The 20,106-nt window shown below is 34.1% G+C and overlaps 2 protein-coding genes across 2 annotated transcripts; both read left to right on the top strand.

The window, feature by feature from the left end:
- Positions 1 to 1,429: 1,429 nt before the first annotated feature.
- LOC123542730 (alpha-(1,3)-fucosyltransferase C-like) lies at positions 1,430 to 5,876 on the top strand. Its single transcript, XM_045328714.2, has 3 exons — positions 1,430 to 1,846; positions 3,199 to 3,296; positions 4,708 to 5,876. Exons 1-3 carry the CDS (start codon positions 1,726 to 1,728, stop codon positions 5,821 to 5,823), a joined length of 1,335 nt encoding a protein of 444 aa, XP_045184649.1. The 5' UTR covers positions 1,430 to 1,725; the 3' UTR covers positions 5,824 to 5,876.
- Positions 5,877 to 10,468: 4,592 nt separating this feature from the next.
- On the top strand, positions 10,469 to 19,217 carry LOC123542474 (beta-1,4-galactosyltransferase galt-1-like). The gene is made up of 2 exons (XM_045328367.2): positions 10,469 to 11,440; positions 18,139 to 19,217. The coding sequence occupies exons 1-2, from the start codon at positions 10,677 to 10,679 to the stop codon at positions 19,046 to 19,048; spliced, it is 1,674 nt and encodes a 557-aa protein (XP_045184302.2). The 5' UTR covers positions 10,469 to 10,676; the 3' UTR covers positions 19,049 to 19,217.
- Positions 19,218 to 20,106: the final 889 nt, after the last annotated feature.

Genomic DNA, 20,106 nt, shown 5'->3' on the forward strand with positions numbered 1-20,106 from the left:
TGAACAAAAATGTCAGAACAAAAGGGATATCAAAACGCTAGATTCAAGCAGTTTTTTTTTTCAATACCATTCATCTTGAATATTAACTGAGACTGTTTTGATGAAATTCGGGCTCTGGAAAGAAAAGGGATGAAGGATTCTTTTCAAAGAAAGGTACAAACAATGAAATTCAACTTTTCCTTATAGGCGTACAAAATAGATCTACGTTTGATTTTGCAAATATATACACTTTCTGTTAAACATAACATGCACTATTAACAATAATGGTGTTAAAAAAATAGGAGAACTATCTGAGTTTGTCACGCGGAATTAACTTTCTTGCCTATCTAGAGGGCAAAACCAATAAAATCCCGGTTATTTCCTCAGATAAATGACAAACTATATGCGCACACAGTGACGTCATTATTATGATCTCATAAACTATAATTGCGCAAGTCTATATTTTTAGTGTATCATAAATGGTATAAATGCAATGGTAGGCAAGAACATGAGCTTACATCTGTGCCTTTTTCAGACAGGTGTTTTCCAAATCCTTGGGACAGCATCGATAAAAACCTTGCTAACATCATATTGTCCCTACGGTTTGGAAAACCCTAACATGTAGATCTAAGTGCCTGATATTAGATCTATATCTATATAGTTTATCTAATAGTGTAACATTTTAAAATAAACAAAAGATACAGAGAGAAATCGTTTTGTTGCTTTTTAAGTATTTTATAGAAACTGTTTTGATGCAAACACGTCCATTTCATGACCGTAGCGATTACTGAGGCAACGGAGGCAAATGCCTCAGAAGATCTCTCGGTCTAAATTACCTCGGTTGATTTTTCTCAAAAAAAACAAACCAATTTTAACAGTAATTTTATTTTAGAAACAGCACACTAATATGCTATATTTCATAACCTGTTCTAAAATTGCTTTTTTTTTTTTTTTTGGGGGGGGGGGGGGGAGGCGCTCGAATCCCCCACTTGCAGGAGGGTGAAACCCCTTAAAAATTTCCACAATTACCCAGATCGATGTCAAATTATCCGGAAGATCCACTAACAATGTTTTTTTTTCTCATTTGCCTCGGTCAAGTTTTGCCTATCGCTACGGCCCTGCAACTAAAGTCAATGTGAAGGTCCGGAATAAGACCAAAAAAAACCCAACGATATTCTGTTTCAAAAGAGTGTGATATCTATTTCCTCCGGCCCATAGAAAACGGCACTCTCATACCCTTTCTTTTTATACTAAAGTGTAAAATTTATCATATTAATATAAGCCAAAACCGCAGTTTTGACTGAGCAGTTTTCAATACACACACGGGCAAATGTCGGTTAGCCTTCAACATAAAACGGGTAAACACAAACTCGATCATCGAGGTTGATTCATTTACTTCTCATGCAAACCGCAATCAAAAATGAAAGGCCATACCCAGTTGGTGTCTGCTTTGAATTTTGAATACCAATATTAAAGAAAATTGCTTAAAACTTATATTCGTAATACATAATAATTCGTACTTATCCTAAGGAAAGTTATAGATATAACAATAGTTTGTAGCAGAAGTAAAATAATTGTGTATAAAGAACAAATTCGAAACATTTTTAAAGACATAATGTTGATAAGAGTCTATGTTATATTTATGGTAGGTGTTGGCAGGAAGATGGAAGAGATATTAATTAACTCCAAGGATTGTGTATACATTGAATCTTACTAGAGAATTACCCGAACATATTGTTGCGGAATATGTTGGAACGTAACATTGCTATATCTATCGTGAAGATGATAGCTAGAAGAATACGAAACAGGACAGTGACATTCTTTCTACATTTGATACACGTGTGCAATAAATATTCTTTACAATCAAGTAAGTATAAAATCTATACAATGTAAATCATAATACAGTTATTATAAAATAACAATATTAACAAGACCTCTATATATAACAAATATACATAGTTGTGAGCATTTAGATTTTCTATATTAGAGAAACTTTGTGATTTAGGAAATGTAATTCGTGTTTGACATGTAGAGAAAAAACATCAAAGGAATATAATATATTGCATATTTTCTGTTTAGGCAGGCCCGGATCCAGGGCCCGGCCGAGGGGGCCTGTGCCCCCCCCCAGTTGCCGAGAAGTGACATGTACTCATCAAAGATGCCCCTCAAAATTTAGACCCAGAAATGCACCAGAGGCCACCATTTCATACCTGTATTTCAAAATTTTCCAGGGAGACATCCCCCTGACCCCCCACCAATCAAGAGGGGAGTATCGTAATCCTCCAAAACCTCAAAATTTAGACCTAAATGCACCAGAGGCCAACATTTTATGCATGTATTTCAAAACATTTCCGGGGGAGTCAATCTGATTCGCCCTGACCCCTGAACCCCTACCTAACATGGGCAAAGGCGCCCCTCGCAAACCTTGCGCTTCGGCATTGATGTCCTCGTTCAAGACTGGTGCCCCCCCCCCCCCCCCAAGTCAAACATTTTTGGATCCGGGCCTGTTAGGTGTAATCATTTTACATTCGAGGGTGATCTAAATTGCTAAACAATGACCCTATCATCTACTCGCTAACAATTTATTATTAAACATGTTTTTATGACACCAGTGACAATACTTCTTGACCAGCTCCCATACAGTAGCAGAAACTGACCGCAAAGAAAACTTCTATGTGTTAATCATTATATAACAGCAACCAATGGCTTCAAAGACAATTCATATGTGTTTGAAAGTGTGCATACTTCTCTACATATCTTCATTCGCGAAAAGCATGGTAATGCCGAACGCCACACGACACTGACGATTTTGACGTCAGTAATCGACATGTCTGTCATAAAGTAGAAAGAAATGTTAGCACTACAAAACAAGCTTTACCCTGCAATGATATCACCAAAGTTTTATCGGCAGCTCATTATAAGTTGATGTATGTGATTTGGCGCGAAAGTTTGATAGTTAATGGTGACTGTCTTTGTTTGACTGTTTTTGCTGATCATGAAACATACACTTTCTTGGCGTTCAGCGAAATGGCATCTATTTAAAGCAGAAACAAAAATAGGAAATTAGATCACTCAGTTGATCAGAATTGAATTATTGTGCAGCTTGATATATTTTTATAATAATACAAATATGAATAAATGCGCCATGGACGCAGTGACATTATTTCTGACCCAACCCAAGTAAAATAGTTAACATAAAAAAGGTTGTTGTTTTTGCAGCAATATGGGCGCTGGTACTGATGGCGTTGGTGGGAACCGTGATGATAAGTTCTTCGCTCGATCGTAGATCTCAACTTATTATGGAACAGATTCAAAGTGTAAATATAAACTTTTTTATGCATTCTTGTTTTCATTTTGCAAGTCATAAATATTTTCCGTTGCACTTTGTTTCGTAGACTGGCTTAACTGACAATACAATAATGGGATTTTATGTGTATTTTTAATTTACTACTTACGTACATGTTGGTATAGTAGGAGACATGGCATCGGGTGGATTTTAAATGGGACTTGCTTATATATTGTAGGTTATGTTCAGTGTTCAATTCTATATTACTCTATTACTCTCATTTCATGATGCACAGGATTAATACGAGGCAAATGTAATATTGACATATAATACCAGTAAGGCTAAATATCATACATTCAACATGGTTATACAAATGGAGATGTTCCTTTAAATAGAGTATATATAACCAAAAAATAAATTAAATTGACAATAATGCCTGACAAAAAGTATCTATATATCGCCACTTTCATAAATCACTGTATTAAAAAAACATCACTCAATTATTTTAATCATTTCCTTAATGAACATACATGGCTTTCTATATTCAACATGATTATTAAAATTGGTTTTCATTAATTTTGATATTAGGGTTCCTTTATATATTGTGGTTTAGTGAATTTTTTTCTTGCAATATTTAATGTTGAACATTCTAAGAGACAATGAAACTCATCACCAATATTTTGATTACATAATGTACATTTTCTTAACCTCAAAGGGATTCTACTCCAACAACCGGTTTCTATAGACTGTCTATAGACAGTCTGTGATTTCTCGTTCTGAATTTAATAATAAACTTAAGATATTTTGCTTGAGTACCGTTCAAATATTTTTCAAAACCAAATTTTTGTTTTAAATATTCTATAATTTTTACAACTGCTTGAATTTTCAATATTCAAGTTCCATTCATTTAGAAATAAATCATGCAATTTTTGCTTTGTGGTCATATAAAGCCATTTACCATTTGGGAATGTTTGTGTTTCCCGTACATTTATCATTCCGTATTTGTGACCGCTGTACTAAGCATGGACTTGATTGGCCGAACTGGACGACCCGTGAAGTTTTTAAAAGTTTTTAAATTCTCATCAACAATTTTTTATTTATTATTTTGTCAAATAAAGCACATACTATAGTCGACAATGTGTAAAAACAATACTAGACACGCATCTTTGCAATACCTTGATTAATTTGTTTGTCATGATACTGTATTTTGATATATATAAGACTAAATCAGAACGAGAGAGTTTATGAACAGGTGTTCAATGGCTGTATCTCACTTGTGAGTTTCAAATGTCAAACGTTGAATTCATGATGCATATTGTGTACAATCATTATCTAAAGAGGTTAGATCTTTCGAATGGATACTTAATACTAACATTTTTCAACTGAAGAAAAGAATGTTGAACTATTTTATATACTAGTACAATATATATGTTTTATTTTAGGCAGAATTACAAGACCAGTTCAAAAAGATCACAACAACCACTAAAAAGCCAAAACCATTTAACCCCTTTATCATCCCTAAAAAGCCCGTACATGATATCTTGAGAGGCAATGGCAAAACCGAGCCACAACACAAACGATATTTAATCAACTGGTACAACGCTCCACCGTACCTGAAGTTCAGACAAGATGCGCTGAATTGTGGATTTGAAAAATGTCAATACAAGAATTGCAACATTACTTTTGAACGAAAAGATAGACCTAAAAGTGACGCTGTTCTTTTTGACGGAAGATGGGTGTTTGAAAAAGTCGGCTTTGTGCGACCTCCTGGTCAAGTTTGGGTTTTTGCGGCACATGAAGCCCCGGTGACTTTTGAGGATCTAGGAGGGTGGTGGAAGAAGCCACAGTGGCGGTATGGCTTCAACTGGACCATGACATATGATAAAGACAATACCGACATATATCTACCTTATGGGGAAATACGGAAGTATCCAAACTACGTTAATCGGGATTATAAAGCAATTGCATCATATAAGACACATGGAGCTCTGATGATCAATTCCCATTGCAACACATCCTCATACAGAGAAATATATGTGCAAAAGTTGAGTAAATATGTACCCATAGACATTCTTGGGAAATGTGGAAAACCATGGAATTGTGGTACACATTACGTACACGACGATTGTTTCAATCTGTTAAACACAACATACAAGTTTTTTTTAGCTTTTGAAAATACATTTTGTAATCAGTATTTTTCAGAGAAGGTTTATGAAAACTTTAATTATGACATCATTCTTATCGTAAGGGGCGGAAGTTATAGAGAAGCGCTCTCTGCCTTTCCAAAAGGTACCCTGATAACAACAGATTCATTTAAGACTATAGAAGGATTAGGCAAATATCTAGGAAAGTTGTCATGGTCCATGAACGATTACGTGGAAATGTTAAAACGGAAGAGTCAGTATTATTCGCCAGGCTACACGGCAGTGTATCAACGCGCAATGTGTGACCTGTGTGAGCGCATGAACAATCAAGAAAAATATCATAAAATTATACCAGACATTGTACACTGGGCATATCACAAAAACCCATGTAGAAATGTTACTGATCTCAAATGATTACTATCGTTATATAATTTCATGTGAATCATAAAATAAATATTTGTAAATGGTATGTTTTTTTTTCTTTAACTGAATGACATAAATTTCGAATGGAGCCCATGTAGTGACATTAATTCATTTCATCAAAATTTTAATTCGTTATAAAGAATCTTATATCGGTATTTCGAAATATATTTATTCTTTATAAAGAACCATAAAAACTAGCGGTTCACATTTTGGATACACAACTGGAAAATCTTCATCTGCATAAATTATGTATCTGACACTTCAGAAATAAACAAGTCGTGAATATTGAAAATCTGTAAAATCTCACGTAGAATGTATATTTTGTTAGTCATTTTTAAAGTGTCTTAGACTAACTATTCATGTATAAAACTTATGATTATGAATGAATTCAAAATTACTTTATGCTGGCAACACCCTGGAGTGGGCGGTTACATACTTCAGTGAACTATGGGTTAACAGGTAAACAACTTCTAATGACAACGACCAGCCTATCCCGCCTAAATAAATATGTTTCCATGTTATGACTTCAATATATTATTATGATCTATATGCTAGTATCCTTCAATTTAATATATTTGGAAATTTCAGAATTCATTTCAATCAAATCTATGAAATCATAGAACTCAACCAAGCAAATTAATAGCAGTCTCAGTTTGATAATGTCTTTATGATAGGTAATGATATGTGCAACACCCCTCACACCCCGTTTAAGCGTAACTACCATGCAGTAACATTAAGTAGACTTGATCGCCAAGGACAAGCAGTAAAAATTACTGTTTCATTAGATTGAACATTGCAGTCATAACTTTATTTGCCCCTTACCCCCATCCTTCAAAGAAAATGGGGAAAATCATTTTGCTCATGTTGGCTGCCTTTCTGCCAGTCTGTAGACCATTTGTTTCCCGATAAAAAAATAAATAAACAACAAAAACTAGAAATTGCTTGACTTAAGCGGCCAAACTTCAAAAGATGAATGCCTAAGGTACACTTGCCTATGGTCAGTAGATCACATACACACACGCACGCACACACACAACACGTCATCTTATTTCTTTTTCTGAGATGGGGGGGGGGGGGGGGGGGGAGTAGAGGGGTCAAAGGCTGAAAGGTCAATGCCATAGTGACTTTTATACAGAAAAAGATCGTCAATGAATAGCCAGCGACCTTGTAGACCTATGACTAACATGTCTACACTACGTTTGCATCATAAAGCCATAGCACTGACAATTGCTTACATACTCTCATTTATACTTCCATCATTGTTATTGGAAGTGAAGGCATATGTGATATATTATGTCGTTTTCCCTACTACAAGTTCAGATAAGTTTGATTAAGTCTTCACCTCAAGTAGTTAAACAGATAGAAGCCTCACTAGGTACTTAATGCTCTTAATTCTTTCATGTGAGGAAGCTGTCCAGCTGACCTAAAGAAGGTTGACTTGCCTGATCACCCCTGTCTGAAATAATGTCGGAAAGAAACTGGTAAGTCTCCATATAACCTAAACTTTGTCTCCGTCATCATACACAACGCGCACATTGCCCTGGCACTTCGTTTGCATCTGAGACCACGTTTCTTAATATTCTCTTGAAGAACTATTTATAAAGTACAGGGAATCTAAAGACAGGGTGAATAAGTACGTTTGCAGATATGAAAGCAATCACGATTGCCAAATACAGTGCTATAGAATAAACAAGAAATATCTTTAAAAATGATGGTCGGCGAATTGTAATAAGGAAAGAAGTTTATAAATTTTTCATCTAACATTCATCTTTCATCTAACATTTTTCAAATTGCAAAACTAAACACCGCACTTTAACAATTTAAATGATTCTCTTTTAATTTTTCGCAAAGGTTTCGTAGGGTTGCAATTTTGTTTCGTATTTCCTTAGACGAATAATTACAGCAGTAGTTCGATGAAGATTCATGAAGCGGTTCATGAGAAGAGGTCGTTAAACGTGTATATTTTTAGATAAATTGGTCTCTATTCCCATTTGTAACAAAATAGCAGGAGACCTTACGATATTGTTACACATCGAGTTTGATAAAAATCCATTACATTTTAATGGTTAATGCGAAGAAAGGCATATCTACTTTTAGCTATAGTGGTCCCTAATAGGGCCCAAGTTCCTATATAAATAAATTTGGAAGAGGACCTTATAATGATGCTCCAGACCAAGTATGACAAAGATCCACCAAGCTGTTCATGAGACGCTGTATAAAGGCATTTCTAGTTTTAGCTCTAGCAGCCCCTAAAAGGGGTCAAATGTCCCAGCTCAACAAAGTTGGCTGCGGGCCTAATAAAGATGCTACAAATCAAGTTTGATTAGAATACATGAGAAAAAATCAATTAAAGGATTTTTTATTTATTATTTTTATTTATTTCTAAAATAGGCCAACTGATCCCGCTTTAACAAATGCATATTCGCTATTCGTGAATCTTTGGACAATGACGTCACACCTATAAAAAGTGAAGGTCAAGCAAAACATACAATTGTTATTATTTCAATATTTCTGTTTCATAAGCGCCGTATAAGCAAAGTTTGACCGTAGTTATATCACATAGATAAACTGTATGCAACGTACCTTCATTTCAGTGTAAAATAAGATTCAGTCATTATATAGCATATATATAATGAAACAGATTTCAACTGAGTTCAATACTTGCATACAATATTAAAAAAAATATTCATATATAACAAATCAGTTAAATAATTTGTAACAAATATATCAAAGCAAACAAGTACTCATTTTAATATGCAAACTGAATAAGTCACAAAAAGCAAGAAACCTTTTCATATACAGACGACAATTCAATTATAACAAGGAAAATCTTTTAAAAAGCACTTCTCTACATAAAAGACTCTTATCACACTCTTATTCATGTGATACGCAGACCGTATTCAGCTCTTTCTTTAATTTGATATATGTTGGTATCTGAACAGGTTTTTATCATATTTATTAAACTTACTTATTATTTTGAGATATATCAATATTCTTGCTAAATATACTGAGCCAAAGTTGGCTTTAAAACTGTGAGCAGCGTCGTTTAGGATAAACGCTTTGTCTACATTTCACTCAGCGTAGCACAGTCAACAGAGTGAAAGAAATTGACACTCTCGTCCAATCAGGCAGAGTGTTGCATAAATCTTCCGTCTTGATAAATTATCTATAATGCGTTATCAAGTAGTTTGATTGGCAAACTGAAGTCACGTGGCATAGGAAAACGAAAACGAATTTAGACGGCGTCGCCGAAAAATGATACAAAAATGGCCAGTTATAGATTAATAAGAGAACTACTTGAATTCACATTGAATTCCTACTAAGTGCTGTACGCAGTTTGAACATGAAAATTACTAGATAGTTTACATCCTTTCTGATACCTTGAATTAAACGTAAGAATGAGCAAAGCCTTCATGTAATGTAGATGTATGCTCTAGAAAATGTATCTGTTGGCGTTAGAAAATAAACTGATGTATAAAACATATGTTCGAAAAGAAATGCGATCAGGTTTTGCAATTGTTCATCTATTAAGTTAGTTAAAGGATTGGAACACAGATTTTTAGTTCTCTTCAGTACAAATACACCGAAATCAAATAGTAAATAATTTTGCTATTGGTGTAGCTGACCTCCACAAGTTCACAGTCAAATGTGTGTCTTAGCGAATCTTATCAAGCTTCTCTTTTATAAATTGTCTGTATGGTCGAGAAGAAATAACCCACTCAAAGTTGACACCGGCTGTAAACGTAGGTATCTCGTTATAAAGAAATAATAAAAAGCCGAAAATGAGTTTTGTAGAATAACAAACACTTGCCATGAGAAAACTGTTATAATTACACGGTTTGAAATGAAAGTTGCAATTTATTTCCATTTTTAGCAAATCTGATTGTAGTTTAAAATACGTATACTGACAATAAAATGCTGGAATAGACACCTCAAAATCAGCATTTTTAAAGAAAAAAATATGTTTTAATATGGATTTTTATAAAACATTTAAAAATCCCACAACACCTCAGAATTTTGGAACGAAACAGTTTTGTCCTTTTCTGAAAGCCTAGTCTTTTATATATAAATATACTCGAAAATGCCAATTTTTCAGCTGAAGCACTGAGTAGTTATTAAAAAGACGAGGCATGAAATCATTCAGTCAAAATAAACATAACTTCTGAAACAAAATGGGCATAGTGTTCGAAATAAAGACCACGTTATATTACTTTTCGAACAACCCTCGCAAATGAGTCAGAAATGGCTTCTACACTGAGCAATGAGCAAAAGGTGTCATGGTACGGCTTAAAGGTGTGAGTGCATTCTAATTATGTTGTAACTGAATCAAATCTTACTGGTGGAAAGTTTAAATGATACGTAAATCTTTTCACAGGCAAGCTACATCAAAATCGTGAGCAGTGTTCAAATAACCGTAAAACCTGAACAAAGTTTATTTATGTGAATGAGTACGTATATATGTTAAAATTTCGACGAGATTGGTATAAGGCTGAATGTGGAGTCCAGCTGATCTTTACAGTATCATACCCGTGAAATTTTCTTTTCAGACATTTCTGCATGAATATATTAAAGAGACATTAATCGATAAAAGATTAATTTCTCAAAAGAGAACGTTTACGCCCGCCTTTTATTATATAATGATGTATTTGAGCCAGGAACCAAGGAACTATTTTTGAATTCTTAATTGAATTATTTTTCAAAGGACAATTGCAACAGTTAGAAACAGGATTTCATCTAGGATAAATTAGGGAATATACATCGCTGTATTGCAAAAACTTATGAAACTGTTGGATTGTAGCGTTATTACTATAAATAAGTTTTGATGAAAGATTTATTCAGCAAAAATGTCTGTATTTATTAGGATTCTTTTGAAATTAAGCGTCTATGCTAACAAAAAGTATATTACAATATTTATGACATATCTATATGTGCTAACATTTGTAGTGTTAATCAGCTCGCATGTGCGACTTTCAAAGGACTACGTACTCCGTGATATTGGTTTGAAAAGTTATCTGAAGAGGTCATTGAGTGAATATAACGAACAAGATACAGAAATGAAAGGACATGCAATTGTAAAAGAGCAAGACGAAAATAATGTTGCGGACAGCATGTTTATAAACAAAATGCCTCAAAACAATGAAAGAGGCAATCCATTTAGGGACAGAAAACAACGACAAAACAAAGAAATTAATGGACCAAAAACAAATAACCATGAAGAAGAAAAGCAAAACATGGAAACGATAAATAAGGGCGAGATCATTAATGTAAAACGCACAGACCCGGACAATGACAAGAAGAAGACAATAGACATTGAAAATTCAAATGCAGTTAAATCTGAATATCCAAATGTGGAAGTGGTCAATAATTTCCATTTTGACAATACACCGGATATCAAAGAAGGTATTTTTCAAAATATAACCGAAGATGGAACATTCTTATTATTTTCAGCATATTTAGATAACATAAATGGTCAGCCTTATATCAAGGTGTTAGCTATAAACGGTAACACATATCTACCGAAATTCTATTGCGAAGTTACAAACCATAACAACTTCGTTGTCACAACCAAAGGAAAGATTTGGATGCTCCCGGATCATCATGAAAAAATGTAAGTTTTGCAATCTTTATAATATGTTTAGAAAATACATATAATTATTAATCAGTACATGTTTGGGAATGTCTTATAAATTTTCAAAGTTTTGCGATCATTATGTTATGTTTAGAAAGTACATAAAATTATTAATCAATACATGTTTGGGAAAGTCTTATAAATTTTCAAAGTTTTGCAATCTTATGTTGTGTTTAGAAAATACAATTATTAATCAATACATGTTTGGGAGTCTTAAAATTTTAAAACTGATAAAATAGGCCTTGTCATATAGCTTAAGGCTACAAAATGTATAGGTCACTGTTCTACCTACTGTAAATATTTTAACAACTTCAATGAAGGATCGCATGTGTAAATCCCTATATCACACCCTATAAACGACTGTATCCCCCGCTTCCTCTTGCGAGTGATCAAAACAATAAAATGACACGGAAAAGGTACGAATCGTCATTAAATTCATTATTTGGCTTTACACTCTATGTGTATTTAAGTTAAACGGTAAGTCTAACATAAATATGTGTATATGATGATATAATAGATGCAACTGACAGGTAATGTTTAAAAAATGTTGACTGATCACACTCATTGCATGAAAATTCTCTCGACGATGTCAAGAAATTGATGAATATCACGCCAAATTGATTTGTAATCCAATTATCCATTTTGTTTTCTGTAAAAAGGATGCATACTCCATAAATGTATGTAAATAAAATGTTTTGTTTCTGTTGCGTTTTTGAATGAATTTTATTTTTCTCTAGTCGGTAAAAAAACATTTACTGTATGCCGGCTTGCCAATTTTGATATTTGATCTGAATTCGTATTTGCGAATGATACTGTATTCCATCTTGCGATTACAAAAGGCGATTTATGTCCTTGAAATGCGTAAATGAAATAAAAAATATGCATATAAAATTGTTTCTTTTAATCAGTCGTCATGTTTATACTGCAATTAAATGTCGACCCCCACCATGCGATGTTTATACTAATCCATTGGGGTGGTTGGATTCGAGTGTCTGTGACTCGCTATCCTACTTAATTAAATAATTAATTGAATGCTTCAGCATCGTTTACATGCAAGTGTTCAGAGTTGGCTTTACACTCATATACTATCATAAAATACGAATTAGAAACTGAATGTATACACAAGGTCCCTACCATATCTTGCAAGAAATTAATCGTCGATTCCCTATGGAAATCGCACGAAGTAATGTTACCTTACGATTTCAAAATATCAGTGAGATGAGACAGGAGAGGACTATAGGTTGACCCCCGTCTGTCTGTCCGTCTGCAAGAAAATGATCCTCTGATTTAAAAACAACAAACAAAACTATTTCACCCGCAAGTATCCTGCGGATGAACGTATAAATAGAAAAGGATAACGAATATATTATCGGAAAAGTCGATTAAGTCCTTATTATTAATAATTCAGAGTTAACTTCATGGTGAATCAGTCAACAAGATTCAAAAGCAGCACAAAAAAGCCGAATGGCATAATGGTTTAACCCCGTTTCTCAATAATAAACTTTGATAAACATGTTATCGTTACAAATACAGCCGACATGTTTACTGACTGTCAAGATTTTCCGCTATTTCTGATGTTAGAAATAGTTTGCATTTGATAGTGATAACGCACACACGCCAGGAATATGTCCTTGCGGATTTGGTCGTTTTCATTGCTTTTTACAGTTTACAGTTTATTAATCAAGTCAAGGCCCATAAGGGCCTCTGACAACAATTGTAACAATAACAAGTCATAGTAACAAAATCAGATTGGCATGTAAAATCGGACAAATCGTTGCAGAAGTAACTGATGATGTGGAGGATGAGAACTAACTATTTATCTAAAAGTAGACATCATTTTTTTTACAGAAAACAGTCAGTTTTAACAAAGTATTCTTATTGTAATTGTTCATAAGGTCAGACAATTTGAGAGTATCTGGATATTTAAAATAATATTCATCTATATATTAAATATATAGATGAATATTATGTTGATAGAAAAAAAAATATATTACATTTTTTATCAACTTTGAAATATATATTTGTAATAAAAAGGAAATTCATCTCCTAAATATGTTACAATTACACAAATGACAAGTACTTTGTTCTCCTGCATTGTTTTCAAATCTACCTTTTTCTATTGGCAACATGATTCATGTATCTGAATTTACAAAGTGAAATGCTTAGGTCAAAATGTAAAAGCTTGAAATATTTTTCAAATACAAATTCGTGTTTATACATTCTATAATTTAAACATTTGCTTGGGTTATTAACTGAATAGTTCCAGTTTTGTAATTCAAGTGTTAACACCATTTTAGAAGGAGTTACAAGAGCGAATCTTCTGATCTAACGACTAATTAAATATACCAAGAGAATCAAGACTTTCTTTAAAATAACATAACCAGTTAAATTTCTTGTTTTGCCTCTAAGACAGTAAGAGAAGTTCTGTACAAAATATTACAAATTTTATTTTCCTTGGAGCTTATTAACTTACTCCAAAAACTCCCTGAATTTACTAATAACTGCAAACATAGCTTTGCGTGCTTGATCAACTAAATGAGCCTCAGTTCTACCGTACTTGCCATTGAATGAAAATTGAATACCTAGGTATGAGAAGTAGCCAGCAATTTCTAAAATATTACCACTCTCAAATTGAAATACTGAAGCATTACGTATACCTCTCTTATTTTTCAAAAATATAACAACTTTAGCCCCTATGAGGTGCAATACTCTGACATAGCATTAAGAGCTGACTGGAGGTCATTAGGGGTCTTTGCTAAGGTTACTGTGTCATCAGCATACAATAGCAAATATAACTTGAAGAAGAAAACTTCAAAATCGTTATCACTTAACATATGACTAGCATTATCAGAAAATAACTGAAGACCATGAAATTTACTAGACAAAAAGCTATAAATCATTCCAGAATAAAAAAAAATAGAATAGGAAAAAGATTTTCACCTTGTCTAACTCCTGTATCACAAAAAATTCAGATGGAGTATTGTTTGATTTTACACAAGACTTCGCTTTATCATACATGTTGAGAATAATTTTAAAACATTTACCATCAATATTGTAACTTAGAATCTTTCGCCGCAGAGCAATACGATTGACTGAGTTGAGGGAAATTTAGTTAATCCAAAAAAGCACAGTAGAGTTTTTTATTATTGACAAAATACATATCTATTAACAATTTTAAAGAAAATATATGATCAACAGGGCTATAATGTTTTCTAAATCCAGCCTGTTCTTCACACAATATGTTATTGACCTCAAAAGTATTTAACCTAGTGTTTTATAAAGATGTGAACAACTTTCCAAAACAGCTTAATATAGTTATGCCCCTGTAATTGTCAGGGTTATTAATGCTACCCTTGTTCTTGTACAAAGGTAAATAACATCATTACTCCAGATATCGGGAAAAATACCCGACAACGACAGACGAAGGACACAGGGTAATCACAAAAGCTCTTCTAGAGCACTTCTTGCTCAGGTGAGGTAATAGACCCTCATTTTTTTCCTCTAATGGCACTTCTGCTTGTAAAATGGGGACTTATTTCATTCTCAGAATGTATTTTCAGTAAAATAAGACAAGGTTCATGTTAAAGTGCATGTGTTTATGGCAAATACAAAGACAAACCTAAAATAAAGCTGATTACTGTGCGACGCTGTCAAGAAAGCGATCCACAAAGGATTAGTGAATTCAATCTTGCGCCGCTTCACCCCATTTACTGTTCATATTCTCACATGTTATTAATTGCAGTTGCGATTATATATTAGTTGGTTTGAAATTCTAGAAAATATAGTCTTGTATGAGACATCGTCGCATTACGGTCTCATGATGGTGAACATTTGTGCCAAGTTATTTCAAAATCCCTTAATGTATAAAGAAGTTATAGCACTGACACGAAACACAGACCATGTTTCTCCTTTAAGTGTAACTTTAAAAATAAAAAGGAAAGTAATAAGATGGGCATTAACTACATATGGCCGATGTTTGTATGAAAACTTTGAGAGAGGTAGGTGCAATAGCATTGAAGTAATTGCACGACCAAATATATGAGGACACATATACAAACAGATCGAACAGACAGACCGCATGGTGACTGCTTTATACCACCCGCCTTCAAACATTGTTTGCGGGTTCTAAATATGAAGAAATACTACAGGAGCATAGGAAACGCCGACATTTTGTAAAGAAGTCACTCACAAAAAGGCATACAGTCTATCTACCGAACTCGCAAGCAGTTGTACAGAAATTAAGCAAGCATGCATACAGTCAGGAAATAGCACTGAATCTTCTTTCCTTTACGGTTATAAACAAATTCGAGAATTTATCAATGATTTTATTTCATTTTACCAAACTAGTATTGTTTCTTTATCCATGAAACAGTGGAATTTACATATAGGTCATTCTTCCAGCAAGAAAATAAGTACTTGTGACGCCGACAATGTATAATTTCTGGACAAAATCAGTGATCAATCGAGTTTTTGCTATAATTCTACCTGTCATCAGACTAGCACATTATATACAGAAACAAGTCATGTTCAGGTTCTAATAAAATGAATATATATATACCTTTAAAGCTAATCAGTCACTTTAAAATGCTGTTTGTCAACGTTTAGCTGTCAGTTTATTGTTTTGATCACTCGCAAGAGGAAGAGGGGAAATACAGTCGTTTATAGGGTGTGTATATTATTTAAAACAAAAAGGGACATGATGACCCTATATCGCTCTCAAGAGTTTCACAGTTCAAACACATTCTAACAAGAAACATGTCTACAACTTACCTTCTGTTTAAGAGAAGATTTCCATGTATGATATAGCCTTGTTAAGAAGGGTAGTCCCAAGCCTGGCAGTCATGTTTATTGTTCTTAAAATATATGTAAAATATTGCTTTTAATAGTTTGAGCAGATGTGTATTAACCCCTGTCAGCAATGTTTTTTTTTCATATCATGAATTTTCACAATTTTAGGAGAGATTTACTCAAAGAGCTTTTTTTCTGAAATTATTTCAAATTAATTGAACATTTCTTCTATATTAAGCTCTGGAGGCATGGTTCTGAAAAAAAAAAACATGAGACCAAGAATTTCTTACAAGAGGATTTTTAAAATTTCCACGATGTACATATAGGGAAAAAAGACAACGGCTCCTGGCGGTCATGTTTGACTTTGGAACATGGTGGGGGTAAGAGTGAGAATAGGTGCACCATAAACCGGTTTAAACTCACCAGTGGTGGTTTTGCCACTGACCGTTCTAAGGCGGTGCCCCACTGTTCCTGTATTTGTTTGTTTTGTCCTTTTGTGTTTATTTTGTGTGTGTGTGGTGTGCGTGTGTTGATCGTGTGTGCCCTTGAGGAGGCTGCGTTTTTGGAACGTGGCTTTCCCTCTTGGATATTCTTCCTCGTTTTTATGACAAATCGTAATAATTTGTACAATCTTGGTAGAGGGTCGCCTGTGGAACATCTCAAAATCAAACCAGCAAATTGGGCGGAGATGTCGTATGAAGATATTTCTATTAGAGCTCTGGTGGCCATGCTTTGCCAGGATTCGGAATACACTGAATATTCTTACTAAAGCAACTTCCATGCAACATTTATGTTTAATCATTTTCAAATCGGACTGGCAGTTTCTGACAGGAAGACTTTTGAAATAGCCACTATACACATGTAATGGAAAGTAGCAAAGCTCTCTGGAAGTTATGTTATTGACAAGTTAGAATAATTTGAACATTGTTGTTGGAAGAGTCATCCAAGGTTCATTTATGTGAAATTAATTTCAAATCAAGCTAGTAGTTTCTGACAAGAAGCCACTTAGAGATTCCACTGTAAAGACATAGTGATAATTGACCGCGCCTTTTGCCGACCATGTTTTTGACGAAACAATCGTGATAAAGGGTTACACAATAACTATTATTTTAAATCTCCTCTATACACTTTATAGATTACCTCGCCATCCGGTGGATATGTTGTTTTTTTACCAATCAAATTTATTTGAACAATATTGAAAAATTTGTTTTCCCTATAAGTACATAGTGGAAATTTCAGTTCTTTCTTAATTGGGACCATCGGTTTTGGAGGAAATGTCTTTTGAAAATGTTTCTATTTTAAGCTAAAAAATCCCTATGTTCAACTAGGTGAAACATTTTGAAGAACTTTTCAAGACCATTTCCATCTAATGATTTCAGATTGATTAAAGAGCGGACTACGAAGCCAGGTTTCTGAGTTCGAGCCCTTGCTCTTCCAACTAAAATTACTAAAATCGGGATAAGATTCGTGTGTATGGGTGTTTTACACCTGGCACGCTTAAGAACCAGGAAAGCTTCTGGAATTGGAGCGTCTTCTGTATATTGCTAACAGTCTTCTAAGGGGAGTCTAAATTATGGGTTAAATTAAGGCGGCGACTAATACTAAGCTCACATAAAAACAAATAATGATTTCAGAGGAGATATTAATGGGTGGACGGACGGTTATATGAATGACAGTGAGCGATCACAAAATCTCATCTAGATGACCATTTGTGCATGGCAAAGGGGATATTGAATAATTTAATATATTAGATACACACAATATTTTTCCGATGAGAGCGGTCGCTGTAAATGTCAGTCATACCAAGTAATGTTACTTTCAAGTAATTTTCAGGTATAAATAGTGTTTCTACCCAAAGATCAGTCATATAAAGATGTTTTTTGTTTCAGTTATAAAACTGTGTTCCTGTACTGTCCATTACCCGATGATAACATTCCACATCACGTGTCAATAATACCAATTAAAAAGCCTGCCCGACTTCACAGACTTCCGGTCATGTATCATCCGAAAATGTTACGAAACTTCACTGTTTGTCTGTCCCCTCTGTTTTTCAACAATAGCATAGCGAATGAGCTTGTCGAGTGGTTTGAAATAAATAAACTGATGGGAGCAGATCTGTTTATTGTATATAACCACACAACGTTTGGACGGACAGATGAAATTTTGAATCACTATGAGAAAGAAGGTTGGATTAAAGTCATTCAGTGGCAGCCACCAGTGTATTCAGATTTACATTATTTTGGACAAGTTGCTATGATGAATGATTGTTTATTTCGTACTTACAAGATCTCTAAATATATGGTAAATATTGACATTGATGAATTGATAATACCACGAAAAGGTAAAACTACCTGGGGCGAATTAATGACATCATTTCCACAAAATTTTTGTGAATACAGTTTTAGAAGTACATTAATGCCATTTGAGAGCAAGAACGTTTTTGAAGGAAAACAGCGTGCAAGGGAGCTAAATCTTCATTTCTTACTACGCATGTCAAGGCGAGAGTATATCTTCGGCAAAACGGTAAGATCAAAGTACATCGTTAACACAACATGTATTGACACTGTAGGGATACATTACTGCTGGAAATATCGTAATGGAACTGCTGATACTCAAAGATACCACGTGACACCGCGTGATTCACTTACTTACCATTTCCGGAACGAACCGGTTGCAAAGAAAGGAAAAGAAATAGAGGAAAAGGCAGTATACAAATATCATACACAGTTAATTGAAAATGCTAAAGCGAGATGGGAGAAGATAAACGCTGAAAGAAAGTTATCAAAGGAAAAAACTTAAGTGAAATAAGATTTTATTTAAGTGTAAATATGATGAGGATTTCAATGAACGTAATCTATATATTACAAATAAGCTTGGACTACAGTTATTATAAATTACGTAAATACTTTGTTAAATTTAACTCTCGTAATTCAGATTTGGTTTTAAAATAAATAGCAATTTAAAGACACTTCTTTGAGAAGGTATATCAAAACCCGTTTTTATGGGGATGTGGTTTACAAACTTCGTAAGATTTTAGGTCATGGTAATTTTCCATTTGTATTCAGTAAAGTCATTAAACGTTTTATTAAAAGAGGTCCTTCTGTTTTGAGATACACCGCATGTTTGGTGTTCAGCCCTTTTACAGTTGGACGCTACGCTAGCGTCTTTGATTGTGTCTGATGGAACAGGTGGAGGACTCTATGATAGGCAGTTCTTAAATCCCACCAGGACTGAGCTATTTTGATATCTGTCGTTTTGCCAGTTTCGTCGGGCCCTTAAGGGTGTTCCCTTGTTGCTCTGTCTTCTGCAAAGGCATTGGGTACAGGCGTTTAAGGCTCTCTATCACTCTCTCTTTATATATATATATATATATATATATATATAATAGAAAATATTAAAAGTTACTCCTGGACAAGTATATAATAAATAAAAAAGAAAAACATCCAATGGGTTTCCTCTATCTGTATTTTTGTGGGTGGACAGAAATACAGATAGAGGAAACCCATTGGATGTTTTTCTTTTATATATATATATATGCAATCCTTAAGAACCTTAAACGCATGTACTATATATATTTAAGAGCATTTTTGTGTCTTCTGTTGCCATTGCGTCCGTTAGTGTTTCACCTAGCGGGGATAACTTTTATTTACACTGTCCTGTGACTTTGGAACATGGTGTTGGTAAGAGTGAAGTTAGGTGCACCATAAACCGGTTTAAGCTCCCCAGTGTTTTCAAGGCGGTGCCCCACTGTGTTCTTTTATTTGTTTGTTTTGTTCTGTGTGAATGTTTGTTGGGTGTACGTTTGGGCAGGCTGCTTGTTTAGAACGTTGCTTTCCCTGTTGGATATTTTTCCTTGT

The sequence above is a fragment of the Mercenaria mercenaria genome, chromosome 19 (genome assembly GCF_021730395.1).
Source record: "Mercenaria mercenaria strain notata chromosome 19, MADL_Memer_1, whole genome shotgun sequence".
NCBI classification, from domain to species: domain Eukaryota; kingdom Metazoa; phylum Mollusca; class Bivalvia; order Venerida; family Veneridae; genus Mercenaria; species Mercenaria mercenaria.

Excerpts from the sequence above, each read along its gene's own strand:
- LOC123542730 (XM_045328714.2), top strand. The coding sequence starts at position 1,726 with ATGTTGGAACGTAACATTGCTATATCTATCGTGAAGATGATAGCTAGA. Across the intron at positions 1,847-3,198 it reads TAAATATTCTTTACAATCAA|CAATATGGGCGCTGGTACTG; the intron begins GTAAGTATAAAA and ends TTGTTTTTGCAG. Across the intron at positions 3,297-4,707 it reads TTATGGAACAGATTCAAAGT|GCAGAATTACAAGACCAGTT; the intron begins GTAAATATAAAC and ends GTTTTATTTTAG.
- LOC123542474 (XM_045328367.2), top strand. The coding sequence starts at position 10,677 with ATGTCTGTATTTATTAGGATTCTTTTGAAATTAAGCGTCTATGCTAAC. Across the intron at positions 11,441-18,138 it reads CCGGATCATCATGAAAAAAT|TTATAAAACTGTGTTCCTGT; the intron begins GTAAGTTTTGCA and ends TTTTTGTTTCAG.